Below are 21,494 nucleotides of genomic sequence, written 5' to 3'. Positions count from 1 at the left end.
TTTTTGACCCCTAGCGTCAAGGTACGCATTTACCTTATGAACTTCATCTTTGTTTCCAAATGCAATGACTTCCGTTTTCTCCTTGTTTAACTGTAAAAAGTTTTGGCACATCCAACTGTTAATTTCATCAATGCATTGGCAGAGAGAGTCAATGGGGCTGTAGTCATTTGGCGATAAGGCTAGGTAAATCTGGGTATCATCTGCATAGCTGTGATATGATATTTGGTTCTTTCTCATTATTTGACTTAGTGGGAGCATATACAGGCTAAACAGCAGCGGCGCTAGAATTGAGCCTTGTGGGACTCCGCATGTCATGGACGTCCACTTAGACTTATGTTCTCCTATACTCACATAATAGCCTCTCCCTTCTAAGTATGACCTAAACCAATTTAGAACCATCCCAGAAAGCCCGACCCAGTTTTCCAGTCTATCTAGCAGAATGTTGTGATCGACAGTGTCGAACGCAGCACTGAGATCTGCAAATGTTTCAATCCAGAAACAGTCATGTTCCAGCACTGGGACGAAGCTTCCCTACATTTACATTCATTTCTTGTCATTACCACCACACGCTGTCATTTCCACCAAGGTTCTCATCACACATTAAAAAAAAAATTTATCCACAATTTATGAACCATGCTCTACTTAATATAAAAACCAAAGTTATTCTATTTTTAAATAACAGCTGTATTTTGAGATGCACATTTGTTCATTGCAGGTTAAAAATAAAAAGTAAAATATTAACAATTTCTCTTGTAATCTAAGTTTGTCCTCTTACAGACCTTAAAACTAGACAAATTATTTAACCCCTTAAGCTCTGCGGCTATTTGGGGGATTTCCGCCTGCATTTGGCCTACCTAAATTCAAATGGTTCCCCTATACACATACAATGGAGGAAATTAAAAAAAAATGGTTTCATTGTATAGAAAACCTTTTAAACTACATAATATCAGTGTAATTCTTTATAAATAACATTATATAGATTTCAAATATTACAATAAAAACAAAAAAAACATAGGCGCTTTTTGATTTTTTTTTTCAAAAGTTTTTTTTTTAAAGTCTATAACTCAGGATTTAGGTGTCTCAGTTCTTTGCAAATTGTTTTGTTTGATTCCACTAGGTCTCAGGATATACCAGAAAAAAGATTTTTTCATATAACAGTTTCTAATTGAAAGTTATTGAATTATAACCAAAGGGAGTCACATTGCCCCTTTTACCCCCATTTCCCCACTTTTTTCCCCCTAAAAGTATACTTCTGTTTCTTAGCAAAAACAGGTTTTATAAAGCATATTACCCCTTAGAATACTATTTTACTATGTACCATAGCACTTTTCATGATTATTGACTGAATAATGTTTCATTTTTATGTTTGCCTGTGTATTTACTGAAACACCTACTGTACTTTATTGTCAACATTCAATATACACTCAATACATAGCTTAGCAGATTGTTTTGGTGTCCTTTACGGTTCAAAGTAATTATAGGAATAAAACCAGGGCTGCCAACTCTCACGCATTCAGCGTGAGACTCACGCAATTGACAGTTTTCACACGCTCTCACGCCACACATCCATTTTCTCACGCAGTCAAAAGCACCCTCAGTTAAAACTGTAATAATAAAAGCTCCAGTGCGTATTTGTGTTTGTGCTCTGGAAATCGCCAAAAAGACAACGTGTTTTCGTAGCGCTGAGCAATGTAGCCAATCACGGACATTTATGTTGATCTAGAACGCCTGTGATTGGCCATTGCGTTCTGAATTCACTCACCTCTAAACGCCAGAATGCACTTGTGGACTCTCACTGTAAATAAGCGGTTCATTGATAATAAAAGGACTTTTGCGATTAACTGAAGCGACACGTTTTAGTGATTATCAATAAAGGGCTATTGCACTCCAAGGCTACGTATAATCCTTTTAGAATTTGAATAAAAGTTGTTTTTCATCCTGCTAACAGCTGTATACCCGGTACAAGAAGCAGAATTTCGGGAGTGATAAATCCCTCATGAATGAAGGATTAATTTTCGAATATGAGCAAAATATAATTTCTCAGAACAGCAGACTACAGAAAAATATTTGAATTTTCGTATATTTTTTTAAATGCAGTTGCAATTATTTATAATGACTAAATCTAGGAATAATTTTACATAACTTTTTACCACAACAAGAAAAGTAAATAGTTTTGCAGCACTGCAACAGTTATTTTACATCATTTTATGATAAAAAAACACAGTATGACGTTTTATAAATATATTAAAAAATAACAAATAATTTCACAATGCTGAAGTCAGACCAAATTTTAATAAAAAACTGCTCATGCGAACATGTGTGTAGCACCTTTTTTGTATCATGATTAAAATGCAGTGTTTAGTTCTAATTTTCAATTTATTATTATTATTATTTTTTTTAACTGCAAAAACAGTTTCATTGCCAGAAAAAAAAAAAAATATATATATATATATTTATGGCTGGTAAATTCTCTCAAATCACCAAAAAATTTTGTTTGTATCATGAATAAAATGGCAGATATGGCAAAAAGTTTTAGGCCCTGCTTGTAAGTGTAGAAATTACAACAAAAGTATTGTAATTCCCCTACTGTAGAATAAGAGAAAATAACATACTGGTGAAATACTCATTTTTATTTACTTTACAGAATTGTTGGAATAATACTATAAAATTATTATTATTATTTTCATTATTCTTTTTTCAAATTATTTTTTATTCTAATTTAGACTGAGACACTATATCACAACTAATAAGAGGATTAAGTCCCCTTTAAACCTCAAGATCAAGTCAATTCACCAGCTTTTTTCTTTGTTTAGTTTTTACACTGAAACTGTATTGGAGCTCTGAATTGTGAACTTTCAAAGTGCACCAGATAGATGAATTTAACTGTAAAATGTAAAAAAAAATTCTTACGGGGGAGCATGCCCCCGGACCCCCCTAAAGACACTGCTGTGGGAATTCTCACTCCAAGCTGAACTCAAAAGTTGGCAGCCCTGATAAAACAAACCTGAATAGAAGCGCTGTAATACTTATAGACGCGCTTATGAGCCGCGGATCCTCTGCTCTCTGTGGAAACGGCCCGTTATTTATTCATTTAGCGTCTATTTTGGATAATGGCGACCGCTATATTCCTCTGAGACGTTATATCTACACTCAAAGAGTCCAAAAACTACATATCCCACAATTCCCCGAACCGTCGAAGCATCTTGTGTAACCCGGAACCTCTCCATGACACTTCTTGTCTTCTTCTTCTACGCGCTGGATATGCGTCTGTGTCATCGTTCACAGCTGTGTTCAGCACAGCGGGCGGCCGGAGAGTGTAATCTGATCTACTGAGACGCTCTGAGTGCGGCCGCAGACACACACGCAGCTGCTTGAGCGGCTCAGAGCGCACACACATAAAAGCGCAAGTGGAGGAAAAAGCGCGTCTGGCAAAACAACGGATTTCTCAGCAATGAAGCAACGCAGAAACGTGAGAATGGTCTCGTTTGAAAGAAGAGATCCTAATCTAAAAGATAAAATGGCTTTTTGTTTAGTTTGTGGCTATTTGCGGCTAACTGGAGCAGTAGAATATGGAGGAAAGTTATAGAATATGTCATTTTACTCTTGAGGTAATATTCTGACATCGCGATTCGATTGAAGATTATTTGATCTCTGTTTGTCACACAATAAAATGATTTATATGGTCAGAATCTCGAGAAAGAGAGCTTTCTTGTGATATATGACTTGTCTGTTTTGAGAAAAATATAAGAAATACACATTCTTTGTAACAATTCTTCATAATCGTTAGGCGGAAATTTGTGTTTGGAACAACATAAATTCTAAGCATAATGTTACTACTTTATGAATCATAAAACTAGAAGTTATGGTATTCCTAGTAAAGAGGAGACTCTAAACTTTCAAATGAGATCATTTATGGGCTGATACTATATGAAGAAGGTCATGTAAATGAAGCAGCAACATTTTGAAACAATTTTGAAACACTTTTTATTATATTCTGACATCGCGATTCAATTGAAGATTATTCGATCTGTGTTTGTCACACAATAAAATGATTTATATGGTCAGATTCTTGAGAATGAGAGCTTTCTTGTGATATATGACTTGTCTGTTTTGAGAAAAATATAAGAAAAACACATTCTTTGTAAGAATTCTTCACAATCGTTAGGCGGAAATTTGTGTGTGGATCAACATAAATTCTAAGCATAATTTTACTACTTCATGAATCATAAAACTAGAAGTTATGGTATTCCTCGTAAAGAGGAGACTCTAAGCTTTCAAATGAGACCATATTTGGGCTGATACTATATGAGGAAGGTCGTGTAAATGAAGCAGCAACATTTTGAAACACAGAGTTTCAGGTTGCTCTCTGCTGTGGGTCTGCAAGAAAATAATAAATACAAAGAGTGGAGCTGCTGTGAGTGCAGACGGTCTAGAGACAGCATCTATATTTGAACCCTAGACAACCCTGACCTTCATGGAGAAAACATCAGACATGGGGTACCCTAAAGCTCAGTCAGGTGTGCCCTGGAAAATTATCCAAGCCTTCTAATATGTTTTGTTATTATTTTAAATCAGTGCTATTAGTCTTCATTATGTCTGTTTGAGGGTTTTAAAAATATAAACTAAGTGCCCGTATAACGTTAGCTACATTAAACATTATAACCTGTACCTTGATGAAGATGAGATGGTCTCTATGTGGTTGACTGAAGGCTGAGATTGGGTAGCAATATTTAAACATGTCCTGGCCCAGTTCAGGGCTGGTTATAAGTTACTATTTGGCTGAGATTTGGGCCAGTTATGGCTCATGTGTGGCTCATCTCTGTAGTCCAGATTTGGGCCACACAAGGGCCGTAATTCTTTCGCTTTTTGCCAGTTTCACTGTTTATTCTCCTCTATGTAAGTTTGACAGCAAGATTGTTTCCCTCTTTTGATATAATTTACCCATTTTCTTCCCCTACAATTAACACAAAATGAACCATTTTGTTTGAGTTCAGCAGATTTAAGGGACCCAAAGACCAGGAAACAGATCACTGTAAACTACACCTCAATATTATGACATTATTTTTTTTTTCATTAACTCAATGTAAATTTTAAAAGTAATTTGTCAAGAAGGTAAAGGTAATCTGTCTTTACTTCTCCTCACAAGGATTAAATATTATAATTAACGACAACTTACTTAAGTTTAGTGATAAAATGCCTGTCGTTAGTTAGCTGTCGATAGGTTTTTAATTGATTAGTTGATTTTTAAAGAGTCTGGTTGTGTTTTGGTCAAATAATTACAGAAAAAGTACATTCGTAGTTTAATTTAAATGTACTCGTTTTTCAAAATAAAATATTCTACACACTGATGATTTGGTTCTATCTTCTTCCAATATGTAACACTAATAATTTTTTATTGTTGGGATAACATTTTAATTTTCTAATTTAAAAAGATATTTATTTGTATTTTATTTTTTAATTAACTGATACTTACAACAGTTCTTAGTGTCAATTCCAGTACTCAATTCACACAAAAGTGCAAAGTGCAACCAAAATAGTCAGAGATGATCTCATTCACCATCATTACACTCTAAAAAATGTTGGGTTGTTTTTTTAACCCAACTGCTGGGTTAAGCCTGTTGGGTCATTTAGTTGGGTTGTTTTGCTCAGTGTTGGGTTGTTTTTGTGTAACCCAACACTGGGTTACTGATTTTATCCAATCAAGTGACAGTTAAGAGAGTAAGCCACTCCCCCTACTCGACGAGCCAAGCGCTACCTTCGCGGCCATTTTGAATCACCTCAGGAATCGCCTCAGGAACAACCATCCTTCAGACAGAAAAGGTATGTTTGTGGGTTTTTAATGTATGAAACTAATACTGTACACCAGGGTTCCTCAAATCTTACCCTGGAGGTCCAATGCGCTACAGAGTTTAGCTCCAACCCTGATTAAACCCACACAGCAAAATCCCCAGATCACCAAAGGAGAAAACCAAAAGTTTTAAGCAACCATTATAGTGGTCAGTGTTTGCATTAGTTGGGCTCTTGACCCTTAAATCTTTAATATTTGATTTTTTTTTGGCTGCTGTATTTGAGTTAAAACAGCCAGACATTAGCTCATGTCATCAGGTGATGATTATGTTTTAAAATGTTCATTGTTTGTTGTGAATCACTTTTTTGTTTGTTGTAATAGCCTTGACAATCCACAGAAGATCCAGTGCTTCTTATACATTTTGGAAAGATTTTTTTTACAACCTGTTAAAAAAATAAATAAAAGTATTCCTTGTCGGCACACATTGACATCAAGAACCAGCCCATGAATCTCAACAATGGTGACAAACAGCATATTCAGATAAACAGGGGTGCGTTCCCCAAAAGCATCGTTAGCCAACTATGGTCGCAAGTTCCGTCGTTATCATCATAGTTCAACGATTGGGTGTTTCCCAACACCATAGTTCAAACGAACATTCGCAAACATCATCACAAACTTACTTGGTTGGAACTACAGCTCTCGACCTGTGGTTAGAAGCATCGTTGCTTCTTAGTAACACATCTGGGCTTAATAAATTATGTTCTTGGTCACAGTTTGCAAGCTAACACGCAGTACAATCTATATCCTCAATTTTATCTAAAAATAAACGCGTTTTACTCTATGTATTGTTGTGCGTCATTTTTAAGCGTTGTTTATGAATAGTGCGCATGTGCACAAATGCCTGAGGGAACCCCGGAGTATGACGTAAGAGAGAACGCGCAATGAATCAAACATCAAATAAAGCGAAATGACAGGGAACGAAAATAGTAAATTAGTCATAGGTGCCATGTTCAATACAGCTGCATTTTTGAGAGACCCTAATCAGTTAAATAGCAGAAGTTATTACTCGGTGACGTCATTAACAACGGCCCTAAGTTGTTGAACTAATGTGGTTCAAACGACGGAGATGCGACCGTGTTCGGGAAACACTTGTGACTTGCTAGTTCGTTTCCACAACGATGCTTCACTAGTTCGCTTTTGCATGTAATAAACAGCGTAAAAGTTAAGCGTGTTTGGCATGCTGTCCGGGAGAGGGCTCCGAGCTCGGTAGTCATTCCCGAGCCCGGGGCACTCCCCCTGCCCAGGGAGAGGGGTCCGAGCTCGGCATTTGGCCCGAACCCAATAGCGCTCCCCCAAAGTGCAAAATAACTGCAGAACAGCAGCCAGATGACCCCCCAAAAAGCTTAACTTGGCTGAAGGGATGCTGGACGTTTGGAAGTAGACAAAGTGTGGGAGGAGCTTCTGCGGGCATTGCTAGAGAAGAAAGCGTTTTGCGGGAGTGAAACTTGAGGCGGATGGAAATTATGAATGGTGCTCTTGAGGGAGCGGGCATTGCTGTTGCATGGGAAAAAAAAGCGGTGGCTGTAGCGGGGCTTTGCATTGCTGCGTGTATAGAAAATAAGCGGGGGCTTCAACAAGAGCCATGCGTTGCAGGGCGTGAGAGAAAAAGCGGGGCGAGCACTGCTATGCATGAGGGGAATAAGCGGGGGGCTGCGGCGGGGCTTTGCATTGCTGCGCGTGTAGGGGATAAGCGGGGGCTTGAACAGGAGCCTAGCGATGTTGAGCATGAGAGGAAGAGCGGGGCGAGCACTGCCGTGCGTAAGAGGGGCTCCAGCGGGGGCGCGCATTGCTGCGCGTATAGGGGATAAGCGGGGGCTTGAACAGGAGCCATGCGATGTTGAGCGTGACGGGAAAAGCGGGGCGAGCACTGCTGTGCGTAAGGGGGGCTCCAGCGGGGGCGCGCATTGCTGCGTGTATAGGGGATAAGCGGGGGCTTGAACAGGAGCCATGCGATGTTGAGCGTGATGGGAAAAGCGGGGCGAGCACTGCTGTGCGTAAGGGAGGCTCCAGCGTATAGGGGATAAGCGGGGGCTTGAACAGGAGCCATGCGATGTTGAGCGTGATGGGAAAAGCGGGGCGAGCACTGCTGTGCGTAAGGGAGGCTCCAGCGTATAGGGGATAAGCGGGGGCTTGAACAGGAGCCATGCGATGTTGCATGTGACGGGAAAAGCGGGGCGAGCACTGCTGTGCGTAAGGGGGGCTCCAGCAGGGGCGTGCATTGCTGCTCGTATAGGGGGATAAGCGGGGGCTTGAACAGGAGCCATGCGATGTTGAGCGTGACGGGAAAAGCGGGTCGAGCACTGCTGTGCGTAAGGGGGGCTCCAGCGGGGGCGTGCATTGCTGCGCGTATAGGGGAAAAGCGGGGGCTTGAACAGGAGCCATGCGATGTTGAGCGTGACGGGAAAAGCGGGGCAAGCACTGCTGTGCATAAGGGGGGCTCCAGCGGGGGCGCGCGTTGCTGCGCGTAGGGGAATAAGCTGGGGTTTTAACGAAGGCAGGATGTCCCAAGGAAAAGGGACGCAGAGGGGGTGGTTGAAGCGGCTAGAGATGGCGTGGACGGGGGTGGGCTGGCGGTAGAACGGGTTGGCCGATTAGGGTTTGGTGGGTTTCTTTGATGAAAGCGCGGTCTGATCGGATATAGCTTTTGAAAGCTTCCGATGTCCACCGGCCGAGCGCTTGGATCTGCTGTTGGGAGAGGCCTTTTTTGAGCGGCTGTGGTTGCTGCGCCTATGCGGAATGAATGGCTGGAGAAATTGTCCGCTGGAGTGCCGGAGAGGAGCAAGATGGATTTAAGGTGCTTTTGGAACCAAAAGCGTGTGGCGGGGCGGTTGGAGTCGTCTGTAAAGAGAGGGTCGGAGGGGAGTCTGGATTGGGATTTCCTGAGCTGAAGGAAGGCTAGGAGGGTTTGGAAGGGTTGGAGGGGTGATTGAAGGTTGAAAATATAAATGAAATGGCCTTTCTTAGTTTGGTCTGTCTTACTTTGTTTAATGAAGTAAGAGATGGTTTCACCGTCTAGAACTGCTAGATCGGAGATGGTGGGGTGGATGGCTGGGTTGAAGCCAGATGTAATGGCGAGCTCAGAGCATCTCAGGAAACCGAAAAAGGCCAGAATAAACATTGCGTCTAATGTGCGGGCGGTATGGATAGAATGGTAACCTTTACGGAGCGTGGATATGCATTTGGTCAGAATCTTAAGGGTGATGGGTTGTCTAGGGTCTGGGCGGCTGGGCTGGGTTTTTTTGTATGCCTTTGATGAGGAGGGATGTCTGGGAATTGGAAATATGGGGTGAAGGTGAGCCGAATACCAGTTTGTGGAAAAATTGGACTCCGCTTAGGTATCCTTTAATGGAACTGGCTTTGAGGTTTTTATTGGAGTTGAGATGGGAGATAAATGAGGTGACAGTGAGCAGGGAAAAATCGGGGAAAGGTAAGCTATAGGCAGCGTGGAAAGTTTTAAAGCATTTCCACGCTGTAAGGTAGGATTGGAGAGTCCTGGGGGAGACTGCTTGGAGAATGGAGTCGATGGATGCTTCGAGAAGAGGCCTTAGGGGGTGGTTTATGGGAATATCAGTTCTGAATAAGGAGGGACTGGGGTTGGGAGCGGGTCCGCTTCTGGAGCCAGCAATCTGAATTTCTGAAAAGCAAAACGAGAGAGAGAGTCAGCGATTTGGTTCTTTGACCCGGGGATGTGTTTTGCAGTTATGATAAATTGGTCACAAGCTGAAATCCAAATCAAACGTCTGAGCAAAGGCATGAGTGCGGGGGAGTGGGAACGGCCTTTGTTAATGCAGTGCACGGTAGCTTCGTTGTCGCAGTGGACGACGATGCTGGTGGCGGACCACTCTTTGCCCCATAGGAAAGCTGCGGCCACTAACGGGTAGAGCTCAAACATTGCTGAGGATGATAGCTGCTGAGGCAAATCTGCCAACTCAGGGGGCCAGGTAGAAGCGAACCAGTGGCCCCGGAGAAAACCTCCAAAGCCGACGGAAGGGGCGGCGTCGGTATATAATTCGATATCGATTGGGGAAGAAACCAAATTGCTGTAAAAGAACGATAAGCCGTTCCACTGTTTAAGGAAGGAAATCCATAAGCTGAGCTCGTTGCGGCAAGAATCAGTTATGGAAATGCGTTCCTCGAGGGCGTGGGCGGAGGAGGAGAGGGAGAGGAGATGGGAGATGAAGGGCCGGCCTTGTGGGATGATGCGCATCGCGAAATTTAGATGACCCAGAATGGATAGCAGCTCGCGTTTTGTACAGCTAGAATTTGTTAGCAGAGTGGAAGCTACTAGAATTGTTCTGTCAATCTTTTCTTTGGGCAGGGAAGCCAGGAATTTTTTGGGAATCTAAATTGATGCCCAAAAAATTCGATGGAAGTGCTAGGACCCTCGGTTTTGTCTTGAGCGAGGGGAATCCCGAGCTCTGAGAAAAGCTTTTGGGTTGTCAAGAGGTGTGCGGCTGGGACGGAATCTGGGGGTGAGATGATTAGGAAATCGTCTAAAAGATGGATCAGATAGGGTAAATTGTAATTGTTGGAGAGGATCCAGCAAATTGCCTCCGACAGCGTGTCGAAGATTTTTTGGACTGCTTTTGCAACCGAATGTGAGGCGTACGGCGAAATAGAATTCGTTTTTCCAGCGAATGCCAAATAAGTGCCAGAAATCTGGGTGGATGGGCATAACTTTGAAAGCGGAAGTAATGTCGACTTTGGCCAACCAAGCGCCTCGACCTGCCTTTTTAATCAAGGTAGTGGCTTGGTCGATGTCGTGGTAGTGAAGAGAAAACTCTTTGAATGGAATGAGGCTGTTAATGCTAGGGAATGGGGAATTATGCGGAGATGAAAGATCAATAATGAGGCGTTTTTTGCTTGAGAATTTTTGGTGGCGACGCCAATGGGGCTGACTCGATAGATGCTAAAGGGAGGGACAGAAAAGGGGCCTATCATGAAATTTGAGTCTATTTCTTTCTGATTAGGCCGTCCACTATTTCGGGTTCGGGGAGAGCGGAGTGGAGATTTGGGTAGATGAGGTTTTGGGAGGGGAGGCTTAGGACGCCAGGGTGGAATCCATGTGTGAGACCAGCTAGTATCTGGGTCCTGATGGAGTTGGAAACTGGGGGAGGTTCCTGTGCTAAAGCGTTTGGCGGGGCTGGAAGGGGTGTGGCTGAGGTCAATGAGAAGGGAGGACGGGCCTGAGGAGGAGGGAAAGTGGCTACCGGGACCGGTAGTGGCGGTAAACCTGAGCTGCGGCCGTCTCCTGGGACGGAAAAGAAGGGGGAAAAGAGAGGGGGAATGGCGTGCGTCTGAGCCTGCGAGGATAGAGGCATGCTTGCGCTGGGGACATCTCCTGGGGCGGAGGAAACAGAAGGGAAGAGAGGGGGAATGGGGAGCGCCGGTGCTTGTGGCATGAGCGGGGGAAATGCTCGTGCTATGAGCGGAAGGCGGTGCTGCGGGCCATGAGAAGGGGAGAGAAGGGAGAGGCAAGGGTTGCGGACGGGAATCGGCCGCTGGAGTGGGCGAGCTTGTGCTGCTGCGGCGGCTTGTGGAGGCGATGGCCGGCTCTCTGACAGCATGAGCAGCGAGCTCCCGCTTCGAGGATCGAGCGGGATGGGCGTGGCTGGAGACTGCGGTGTCCGGGGCGTGGCCCAAGCTCGGTGACGGCCTTCTGCTGCGTCCTGACGTGGAGTAGGGGGCTCTGCGACCCGAGCGCGCTCTGCCTGAGGCCCTTGCAGAGCTCGGCTATGGTCCGTTTTCCCTTGGCTGGGGCGCAGGAGAAGGCTGAAGCGTAAGAAGACGCTGGGGAAGATGCCCGACGTCTGGAAGATGGTGGAGACGGCGTAAGCTGGCGTCTCGGAGCAGTGTTGTTTTTTGACAACCATCTTAGATTTAGTCTTATGGACCAAAATGCTTATTAGTTTTAGTCCAATTTTAGTCGACGAAAGCCAAAAGGTTTTAGTCTAAAAAGGGGAAAAAAGTTTTCTAACAAATTAATGTAGGTCGGTAAGTTTTGCTATTGGGTAGTGTCACTTGTAAGTTCTGAAAATAGCAGATCTAGTTCAACACAATGTGAGCTTCCGGATCGACTATTTTCACCAATAATTGCAATAAGGAATGTTTTAAAACATAAAAGACAAACAGGGATGGAATGCTAAAACGGCTTGCCATAGCGGCAGGTACGTTTAAGGTTTTGATTGGCATGCACAATAAGCAGAAATGTCATGCATTTTAAACGTCTGACGGACCACCCGTCTCATCAACGAAAACTCACGCACGTCTCGTCATGTTTTAGTCATCAACGAGCCATTTTTATCCCGTCATCGTTTCGTTATCGTCATGAAAAAGTGGCGTCAACGAAATGATTTCGTCATCGTTGACGAAAACAACACTGCTCGGAGTGCGAGCAGCGGCGGTGCGTGAGGGCCTGCGGCCCCGTGATGCAGCCGCGGGCTAGATTGGTGGATCCTGCGGAGCTCTGGTGGCCTGAGCGGCGACCTGGATGTAAACTGGATGAGCTGCAGGTTTGTCTGTATCTGAGGAATAGTCCTCAGAGGACGAGTGAATCTCGGACATGTTGCGGCGATTGGGAGTGCCATGCTGGAATCAGAGATAGCTGAAGGTAGGACTGCTTGGATATTTAAAGGAACTGTAGTAATTGGATAGGGAGAGTGATTGGATAGGGAGTGATTGCTGATGATGAATTGGCCGTGTTAATTATCTGCGCGAGCTCCTCCTGAAATTTGTTAATGAAACATCACATCGTACTATGGAGGTTAACCAGCGAGTTATGTCGTTGTACGGGAAACGTACCCCAGATCAACTCTGAACTCTCATCATTTATTCATGCCGCAATGCATGATGGGAGTCATGGATGAGTTCTGATTGGCTACAACACGCTTTTTGATGGTCACCGTTGTTGTGATTCTCACGCTGATTCTTCATGTCTGTGTGTCTAAATTAAAATAAACTTTTTTTCATCATCTGTCTGATTATGCCAAAACTGATTGCTCTTTTGTTCACAGTTTCTTGTAGTCCGTAAGGAAATCTTATGTCAAATACTCAAGTCACTATATGATGATCATGTCAAGCACTGTCAATGCCACCTGATGACTTTTGCTCTTGGATTGTCTGGCTGTTATAACTCAGTAATTACAGCCAAACAAGCCCTAACATTGAAGACTTAGGCTCAATCCCAATTCTACCCCTTACCCCTACACTTAGCCCTACCCCTCCGTTTGGCGCGTTCATGTGAAGGGGTAGGGGTGTCTCATTTCTCTTTTGGTTGGAGGGGTAGGGGTAGGGGTAAGGGGAAGGGCCAGATAGCCCTCCAAACGAAGATTTTTCAGGACCTCACTTCAAACGAAGGGCTAAGAGAAATTTCCAACATGGCTGCTCACTCGAGCAAGCAGACTCGTAAATATAAGTAATTTTTGCCTTTAATAAGGATTTTGACGACGTTTCTTTTTATGTATATTACCTTCAATCTTGTGTTTGTGTTTATGGTGTTGTTTTGTAAATAAACGTTTGCAAAAAAATCGCTAAAGTTTGCAAGCAGATAGCACTGATATTACAAAATATATTTTTATGTGATATACACTTGACTGCATGTTAGAAACATAAAAGACCAGTGGCACGGCAATTTGCAACGGTGGTGTAGTGGATGGTGTACGCAGGTAACGTATACGGTGTATACACACTTCCACTTTTTAAATCCCCTCTGATGCGCATTATTCAGTAGTGTCCTGCATTCGCCAAAATCATGGCAGTCCACCACATCCAGTCATGTGAATAAATGTAAATATTCGCTAAAAACACCCAATAAAGGCAGTGATGATGCAGTCAGGACCGTGGAGCCGGCTTGCTTTGAAATGTATTTGATGATTGCGCCTAATCTGCACCTGCGCCCGCTATATCTACCGCACCAGTAATTTAAATCAGTACATAATAATAAAAACGATACCTTACAAATAAAAAGAAGCAGATTTTTACGATCAGAAATTTCTTAAACCAGTGAACCCCTGTAAACATTTTAGTCCAAGGATCCAGAAAACGAACGCGTTCAAATAGAAAGTTGAAAACGATATTCACAAATGAAGCATATATACTTCTCCAGGCACCACTACACTGATTAGCAGTTTGCGGCGCATGTGATAATGCGTTGTTTGTTTTGCTTACGGCCACATGTGAATGAACGGTGCGTACTTTTTGAAACATGACAACATTTTGACATCTTGGAATGAGTGATAAACATCTGCGCATGTCCTCTGACGTAACATTAGGAACTAGCGACAACATATGATGACGTATAACAGTGTTGTAGTGGTGTCCCATTCCTTAGGGGAAATATTTTAGCCCTTCCCCTTTACACTTTGTTTCAAGGGACAAGGGGAAGGGGTAGAAAATAGAATTGGGATTGGGCCTAAGAGTCTCCTATAAGATGTCAGAAGACTAGACTAGTGATACTGTGAGTGTTTGGACACAATTCATTTAGAGAACTGAGTGTTAAATCAGAGCAGACACAAAACTAAAGCAGACGATCAGAAGACAGATTGGCTGCGTTCGAAACCGCATACTTCCATACTATATAGTAGGCAAAAAGCAGTAGGCGAGCAAAAAAGTATGTTTGAATGTTCAGTATTCATAAAAGAGTAGGCGAGAATTAGTAGGCGAGTGCACTAATTCTCGCGAGATTCGGACGAACGTCTACTTAAAGTGCGTTCGAATATGCCTACTTACCTACTATATAGTAGGAAAAAAGAGTACGTGAAGAAAGAAGTACGTTCAAAACCTCAGTATTCATGAAAGAGTAGGCGAGAAATCCCCGGATGTCCTACTGCTTCAGCCCAGATTCTGAAGTGTTCATCTGCCCTGCTGAAAAATCCAGCTAATACCAGCCTAGGCTGGTTGGCTGGTCTTAGCTGGTTTAAGCTTGAAGTAGCTGGTTCAGGCTGGTCTCCCAGCCTGGCCAGGCTGGTCAGGCTGGTTTTAGCTGGTGGTTTCCCAGCCTGACCAGCTAAGACCAGCCTGACCAGCATGGCCAGGCTGGAAAATTGGCCAAAACCCCTCTAAAACCAGCCTGCCTTCCAGCTATGACCAGCTAAAACCAGGCTGGTTGACCAGCTAAAACCAGCCAACCAGCCTAGGCTGGTTTTAGCTGTTTTTTTCACCAGGGTGATGCACACTTTTCAATCCCAGGAGGCCACAGGAGGCCAAAACGTCATCATCGAACGTGATTGGGAACTGCAACGAGAGTGTTTACAAATGTGAGTATTACAAACCAAAATACAGTTCTCTGTCTGAGAATCGTATTTGTTGAGCTACTGTATCGTAAACTGCTGATTTGCATAATGTGTCAATACGTGTAACGTTAAAGTATATTTGTGATTTCGCTGTAAAACACGTTTTAATACGTATAGCGACCATATACAGTACATCTTAAAGATGATTACTAAATGTTTAACAACTGTCAGGAACATGTTCTGAGAGAATTAAATGACAACACCAAACAGACATCTAAACGAGTGATGGACGTTATGTGAGTTTATGTAGAGTTCACTGTTGTCAACACTGCTTTAGATTAATGTAATGTAAATAAACATATAGTTAGTAAACAAGTAAACATGAGTTATCTATTTCATTTGTCTAATAGTACTGTTGATAAATTCAGGAGCATTTGTATTGGATAAAAAGCCAATGAACACAACAGCTAGCTCATAAATGTAGTATTGAGCACACGAATCAGAGGGAACTGAATCTTGTCTGGATGTTACAGGGACAGATGAGACAAGTATGCTTGTCTGGTGAAGAGTGATTGATGAAGCAGTGCTGCCATCAAAGGCTTTGAGTGAGTACACTACAGACATCTATTTAAACCTTAAGTTGCAGTTTATTAATAATAAAAAAAACTTTAAGCACTTTTCTGATTCTAGATTTCTGTGCCTTTGTTGCAGATATTTTGCAGTGGAGCAGGACCTGAAAGGAAAGGTGACAGCAGCATTTGAGGGGAAAAAAGTAAAATCTGAAACTTAATATAAAGTTAGGTAATTTTGTTACTTCTAATACAGAGATCTAATGAAATTGTGCTGTTAAAATGACAACTTTGGTATTATATTTGTGCATCTTTGTATGATCTGAAATGTCTGCAGACTGGTGTGTGCATCGAGAAAAGAGAAATCCACTGCAGCATCCTGGAAATGGTCAAGTGTCATCGATGAGACGCTCCATCACTCCACCTGCCCTTTGTCTCATCTGGACCAGATGTTGCTGTGGTCTCTTCATCCTCAGAGACCAAAGAGCCAGCGAGAGCATCTAAAGAAAGACTAAAATACCAATATGTCTGAATAAAGCTTTGTTCCATGTGTCTTTATTTATGTTCATGGTTACTTTATTATTTTACTCATATATCCATGTTGTTATCAGTAAATAAAATATAAGTTTCATTAACATATGCATTAATTAATTACTTGATTAAAAAAAAACATGCTTGTTTTACTAAAAAATATAATTAATTATAGGTCAGCATTTATCATTATTATTGATCAGTGCATTCTGAAGTAATCTTAATTTCTAAGTAGTAATACTTACATTTTTTGAGTGTAAAATCCTCAAAAAACACCTCCAAACACAAGATCTTCAAGCAGCTGATCCACGTCTCCTTTGTGCAGATATTGCAAACACGGAGGAAGATGTACTAGGTAGGGTTGTTGTGTTACTGATGCTATGAGGTGTTTGAGCACCTGTTGTGCTTATTTTCATTTTATTACTAATACTACCTAACCTAAAATTACAGGCTCAGGGTAAGATGGTATTTATCTTTAACAATGAGCAATCATAATGAGAAAAACTAAAAACATAACTATTAGGCTTGCTTACATCATAGTATGCAATTATATACACGGGGAAATATGATTAAATATCTCTGAGTAATCAAAATATTCACATCATCGTTTATCAAAAATTGGATTTGTTTTTGTTATTGATAAGCCTCAGGGATGAAAAGAGAAATTCAACAAGAATTTAAGCTAGCTTTGCGTGTGGATAAACAATTTTGAATACAAAACAAAAGAAATAACTTATTCAATAAATAAAGAATTTGGGTTTTCCTGACAAAAATTATTTCTTTAAGAATGAAAAAATACAAAAACCTAAATGAACCCAAAGCGTATCTGTTATACTACAGTCACAATAAAAGAACAGCTGTTTCTTCAACATGACCACAAAAAGAACAAATTTCGTTGCACTTGTTATAACGTCGTTGGTCACATGATAACGTCCACATGGCGGAAGACGTGCAGATCACATTCATACTCAACGAGATTTGGCTGTAGAGTATGTACTCTTTTAGCGCTCGTTAAGTAAGTACTTTTTGAAATTAAGTACCTACTCATTGAGTATGCGGTTTCGAACGCAGCCATTCATTCTGAATCAATTCAGCCTCTGTTTCATTCTGATCTCAATCACATTCATGATTATTCACACTGTCATCAGTTCATATCGGAGATTCATGAATAATTTCATCATTAAATGAGTCACAAATGTACTTTTATTAATTCTGATGATCAGTTTACAATATAAACTTTAAAATGTATCTCTTTGTTAAAGATTTGGAACAATTTGTGTGTTTAACCTTGATTTATAACTTCTAGCTGACAATAAAAAATTTATTATAAATTAATGAATACAAACACAACAATGTGAGATATGATGGCTTTGTGTGAATGTGAACATCAGAAAGAGGAATTACATACAGTCTCTCTATTGTTTAATATCACACAGAGACACTGAGGAACCATCAGAAAAAACCTCAAATCCAGCATATAGTGGTTCAGTGAATGTGGTGTATAATGTGTGTATGTGTGTGAGTGTGTGTGTGTCAGAGACACTGTAGAAGGACAGAACGCCGGCCGACACGTCCACATACACTCCTACTCTCTTAGAGGATGAACGATCTGCAGGTAAATAAGTGCTGTTATCATTGTGACGGACAGTGAGATTACGATCAGAGCAGAACAGACTCCAGGATTTGTCATTGGATCCAAACCGACAGTCTTTCCCTCCTTCCACAAAGTCTTCACTCTCTCCTCCTTTCCTGCTGATTCCTTTATATGACACTGACATAATAGCATCATCTCCGCTCCATTCAGTCTCCCAGTAACAGCGTCCAGTCAGACTCTCAACACACAGAACCTGCTGAACATCATCAAATCTGTCTGGATGATCAGGATACGGCTGACAATCTTTCACACATGTGATCTTCCTGTTCCCATCAGACAGAACGAGTCGAGTGTTTGCTGTGTTTGGATCCAGAGTGAGATCACAGGCATCTGAACACAAGAAGAGAGAAACATCAAGAACAGCACAACAGTGAAGATGTCTGTGTGTGTTTACAGCTTTGAGTAGATTTGTCCAGAATGTCCTCACTATTCACAGATGTGTTCAGTAATATAGAGAAAGCTGGTTTAAATGTTAAAGCATAACGATAGCAGGTTTCTGCAGCAGCGGCTCGCTTTGGTTTTCAGATGATCTTGTGTGTGTTTGTGTGACTGTGAACAACATCAACACTTTCTATTTACAGTGTGTTTCTGCAGCGTTGATCATTGGAGCCAATCAAAGACGTGTTTGTTGAGAGTGTGAACACAACGGCCAATCAGAGTCGTTTATTCAGAATTTCAGCAATTTTGGGAGCAAAAGAGACATAAAAACTTAAACAATAAAAATCTGTGTATTAATTTTCTTTGGTACTGTGTAATACTGTATTCACAACCACAAATGCTTACAGTAAAAAGAAAATAGTTTAATCTTGCTATTTTGTAGGGATGGGACGATACACCTACCTCCCGATTCGATACGATTCCGATACTTGGGTGCTGATACTATATGTCTTGCGATTTTTTAAGAATTCCGATTCTACAAGTATTGCGATTCGATTTTGTAATGTGTTGCGATTTTGTTTCTTTCTCTCTAGACCATGTGGAAAAATGTGAATAGTACACAATATATACACAATAAAAAAAACATTTTAGCATTTTTCTTGTTTTATTTCAGTTTATAACAAACTGAATATTTAATTGTAAAATAACTAGTGCTTCTCACTGCAGGTTTTTATAGGATGCTGTCTCTTTAAGGCCAAATGCACGCACCTAATACTGATACTGGCACGCGTCTCTTCGTCTCTTTCTCAGCTGTTTCAGTTCACTGAAGACATGACCGACTGTGTTTACCAGAATACCAAAACGGGTATTTAGACATTACTTTGTATGTACGTTTCCGTTCAAATAGAAGTTAAGGGCTCAATCTGTGTGAATCGCGCCTCTCTCTCTCTCTCTGTGCGCGTGCTCGCTTCTGGTATGTGAGGCAGCGGTAAAACAACAACAACAACAACAAAAAAAAAAACAGCGCGCGTCTTCTCTTTTGATGCAATGGTTAAAAACGACCAATCAGAAGCTAAATAAAAGAAAACGTGCAAATTATAAACCTTTACTCTATGATGGTTATAAATGTAACAGTTAATCCGCGAATCACATGTGTGCCGAACCGTGGGGGCTGGTATGTACGGATCACGGATCATCTTCGATCCGTTGCACCCCTAGTGATGGTGCAGGCTGTATATCTCTTGCTGTGTTTGCTGGTAAGAGATGTGACATCATGTAACCGATACAACACATCGCCCTCTGCTGAAATAAAAGACCTAACTTTCGTCCACGTTTATAAGTAAGTGTTCAAATAAAGCAATGTATTTAATATGAATTAATATCGATTCTGGTGTAAAAAAATCGATTTTAAAATCGTAAATAAAAAAAATCGCGATAGTTAGGTGAATCGATTTTTTGTCCCATCCCTACTATTTTGATTTATCAACATTTGCTTTTTTTTTATTTATATCAATTTTCTTGATTTTTCAACATCTCTCTGCCAATTACTTTTAATCTTGTAGAGAAATGTACATAGGAACTCATGAAAAAAAAAAAAGTTTTAGGTTTTGAATAACTGTGTGTATATGATATATCCAAAAATATCATATTATGGCAAAGGTGTTTGCAACGTAAAACAAATGTTTGTGATATTTTGAATGCTGTGCTTCATTTTGCAAGAGATGTGAGGCACTTTTCATTTTGTGTGTGCAATTTTTGGATTTGTGTGTAGTTTTGAAAAAAAGAGGCAAAGTTTTAAAAATGTGTGTAAGCAGTTGAAAAAACTGATACTGCTTTCTAGTCTAATATATTTTAAAATGTATTATACTGTATTATATAAAATAATCTAAATGTACAGCATCATTACTCCAGTCTTCAGTGTCACATGATCCTTCAGAAATCATTCTAATATACCGTTCAAGAAACATTTATTATTATTATAAATATTTAAAACTTTTTCAGTTTTCTTTGATGAACTGAAATATATAAATATCAGCATTTATCTGAAACAGGGAAAGAAATTATATATATATATATAGCAAAGATGATTTAAATCGATCAAAAGTGATGATAAAGACATTTTACACAAGATTTCTATTTCAGATAAATGCTGTTCTTCTGAACTGTCTTTTTATCAAAGAAACCTGAAAAATTCTACTTAGCAGTTTTCAACATAATAATAATAATAATAATAATAATAATAATAATAATAATAATAAATGTTTTTGAGCAGCAAATCAGAATATTAGAATGATTTCTGAAAGATCATATGACTGATAAATTAAAAAAATAAACTTCAACTTTGAGATCACAGGAATAAACTGGATTTTACAGTTTTTCTGAATTGCTAAAAAACATTTTTTTAAACCATCACTCATTTTCTCAAAACCTGAAACACAAATCCAAATGTTCAAACTAAATTGACAGAACCCCTGACTCTTCTGGCAAAATCAAACAATCGCATCAAATCCCTTTCCCCTGTTCTCAAAATCTAACAAAGCTTTCAAATCATACACACATTAGTCAATACTATACGCACTACAGATCATTCATTAGACACTACATAAAAAAAATGGAGAACCCAGTGTCCAGTGCATGTAGTTACAAAAAATTTATGTTTACTGTATATACTCATTTTTTTGCAAGAAAAAAAGATAAATAAGCACACACTCAAAACACATAGACAGACTTGAAAGAAATCACACCTAAGTTTGGTGAATATATAAAAAAAACCAGGAATGATACACGTGTGTGTGTGTGTGTGTGTGTGTGTGTGTACCTGGTATTCATCATGTTATGGGGACCAAATGTCCCCACAAGGATAGGAAAACCAGTAGATTTTGACCTTGTGGGGACATTTCTCAGGTCCCCATGAGGAAACAGGCTTATAAATCATGCACAATGAGTTTTTTTTGATGAAGTAAAAGTGAGCACAATCTCCTGTGAGGGCTATGTGTAGGGTAGGTGTAGGGCGATAGAAAGTACGGTTTGTACAGTATAAAAACCATTACGCCTATGGAATGTCCCCATAAAACATGTAAACCCAACGTGTGTGTGTGTGTGTGTGTGTGTGTGTGTGTGTGTGTGTGTGTGTGTGTGTGTGTGTGTGTGTGTGTGTGTGTGTGTGTGTGTGTATAACCACATACAGTGGAAAACAGTGTGAAAAAGTGTTGGCCCCCTTCCTGATTTTTTTTTTTTTGCATGTTTATCACTTTAATGTTTCAGATAATCAAACAAATAATCAA

At 40.8% G+C, this 21,494-nt stretch overlaps 1 protein-coding gene across 1 annotated transcript in view; it reads right to left on the bottom strand.

Moving 5' to 3' along the window:
• Positions 1 to 17,593: 17,593 nt before the first annotated feature.
• LOC141336086 (uncharacterized) overlaps positions 17,594 to 21,494 on the bottom strand; it is a 123,521-nt gene continuing 119,620 nt past the window's right edge. The window contains exon 11 of the mRNA XM_073841590.1: positions 17,594 to 18,162. Coding sequence (XP_073697691.1) covers positions 17,594 to 18,162 — 569 coding nt within the window. The remainder of the gene's footprint in view (positions 18,163 to 21,494) is intronic.

This window comes from Garra rufa, chromosome 6 (genome assembly GCF_049309525.1).
Source record: "Garra rufa chromosome 6, GarRuf1.0, whole genome shotgun sequence".
Taxonomy (NCBI): Eukaryota; Metazoa; Chordata; class Actinopteri; order Cypriniformes; family Cyprinidae; genus Garra; species Garra rufa.
This window is presented reverse-complemented; position numbering and strand designations above follow the sequence as displayed.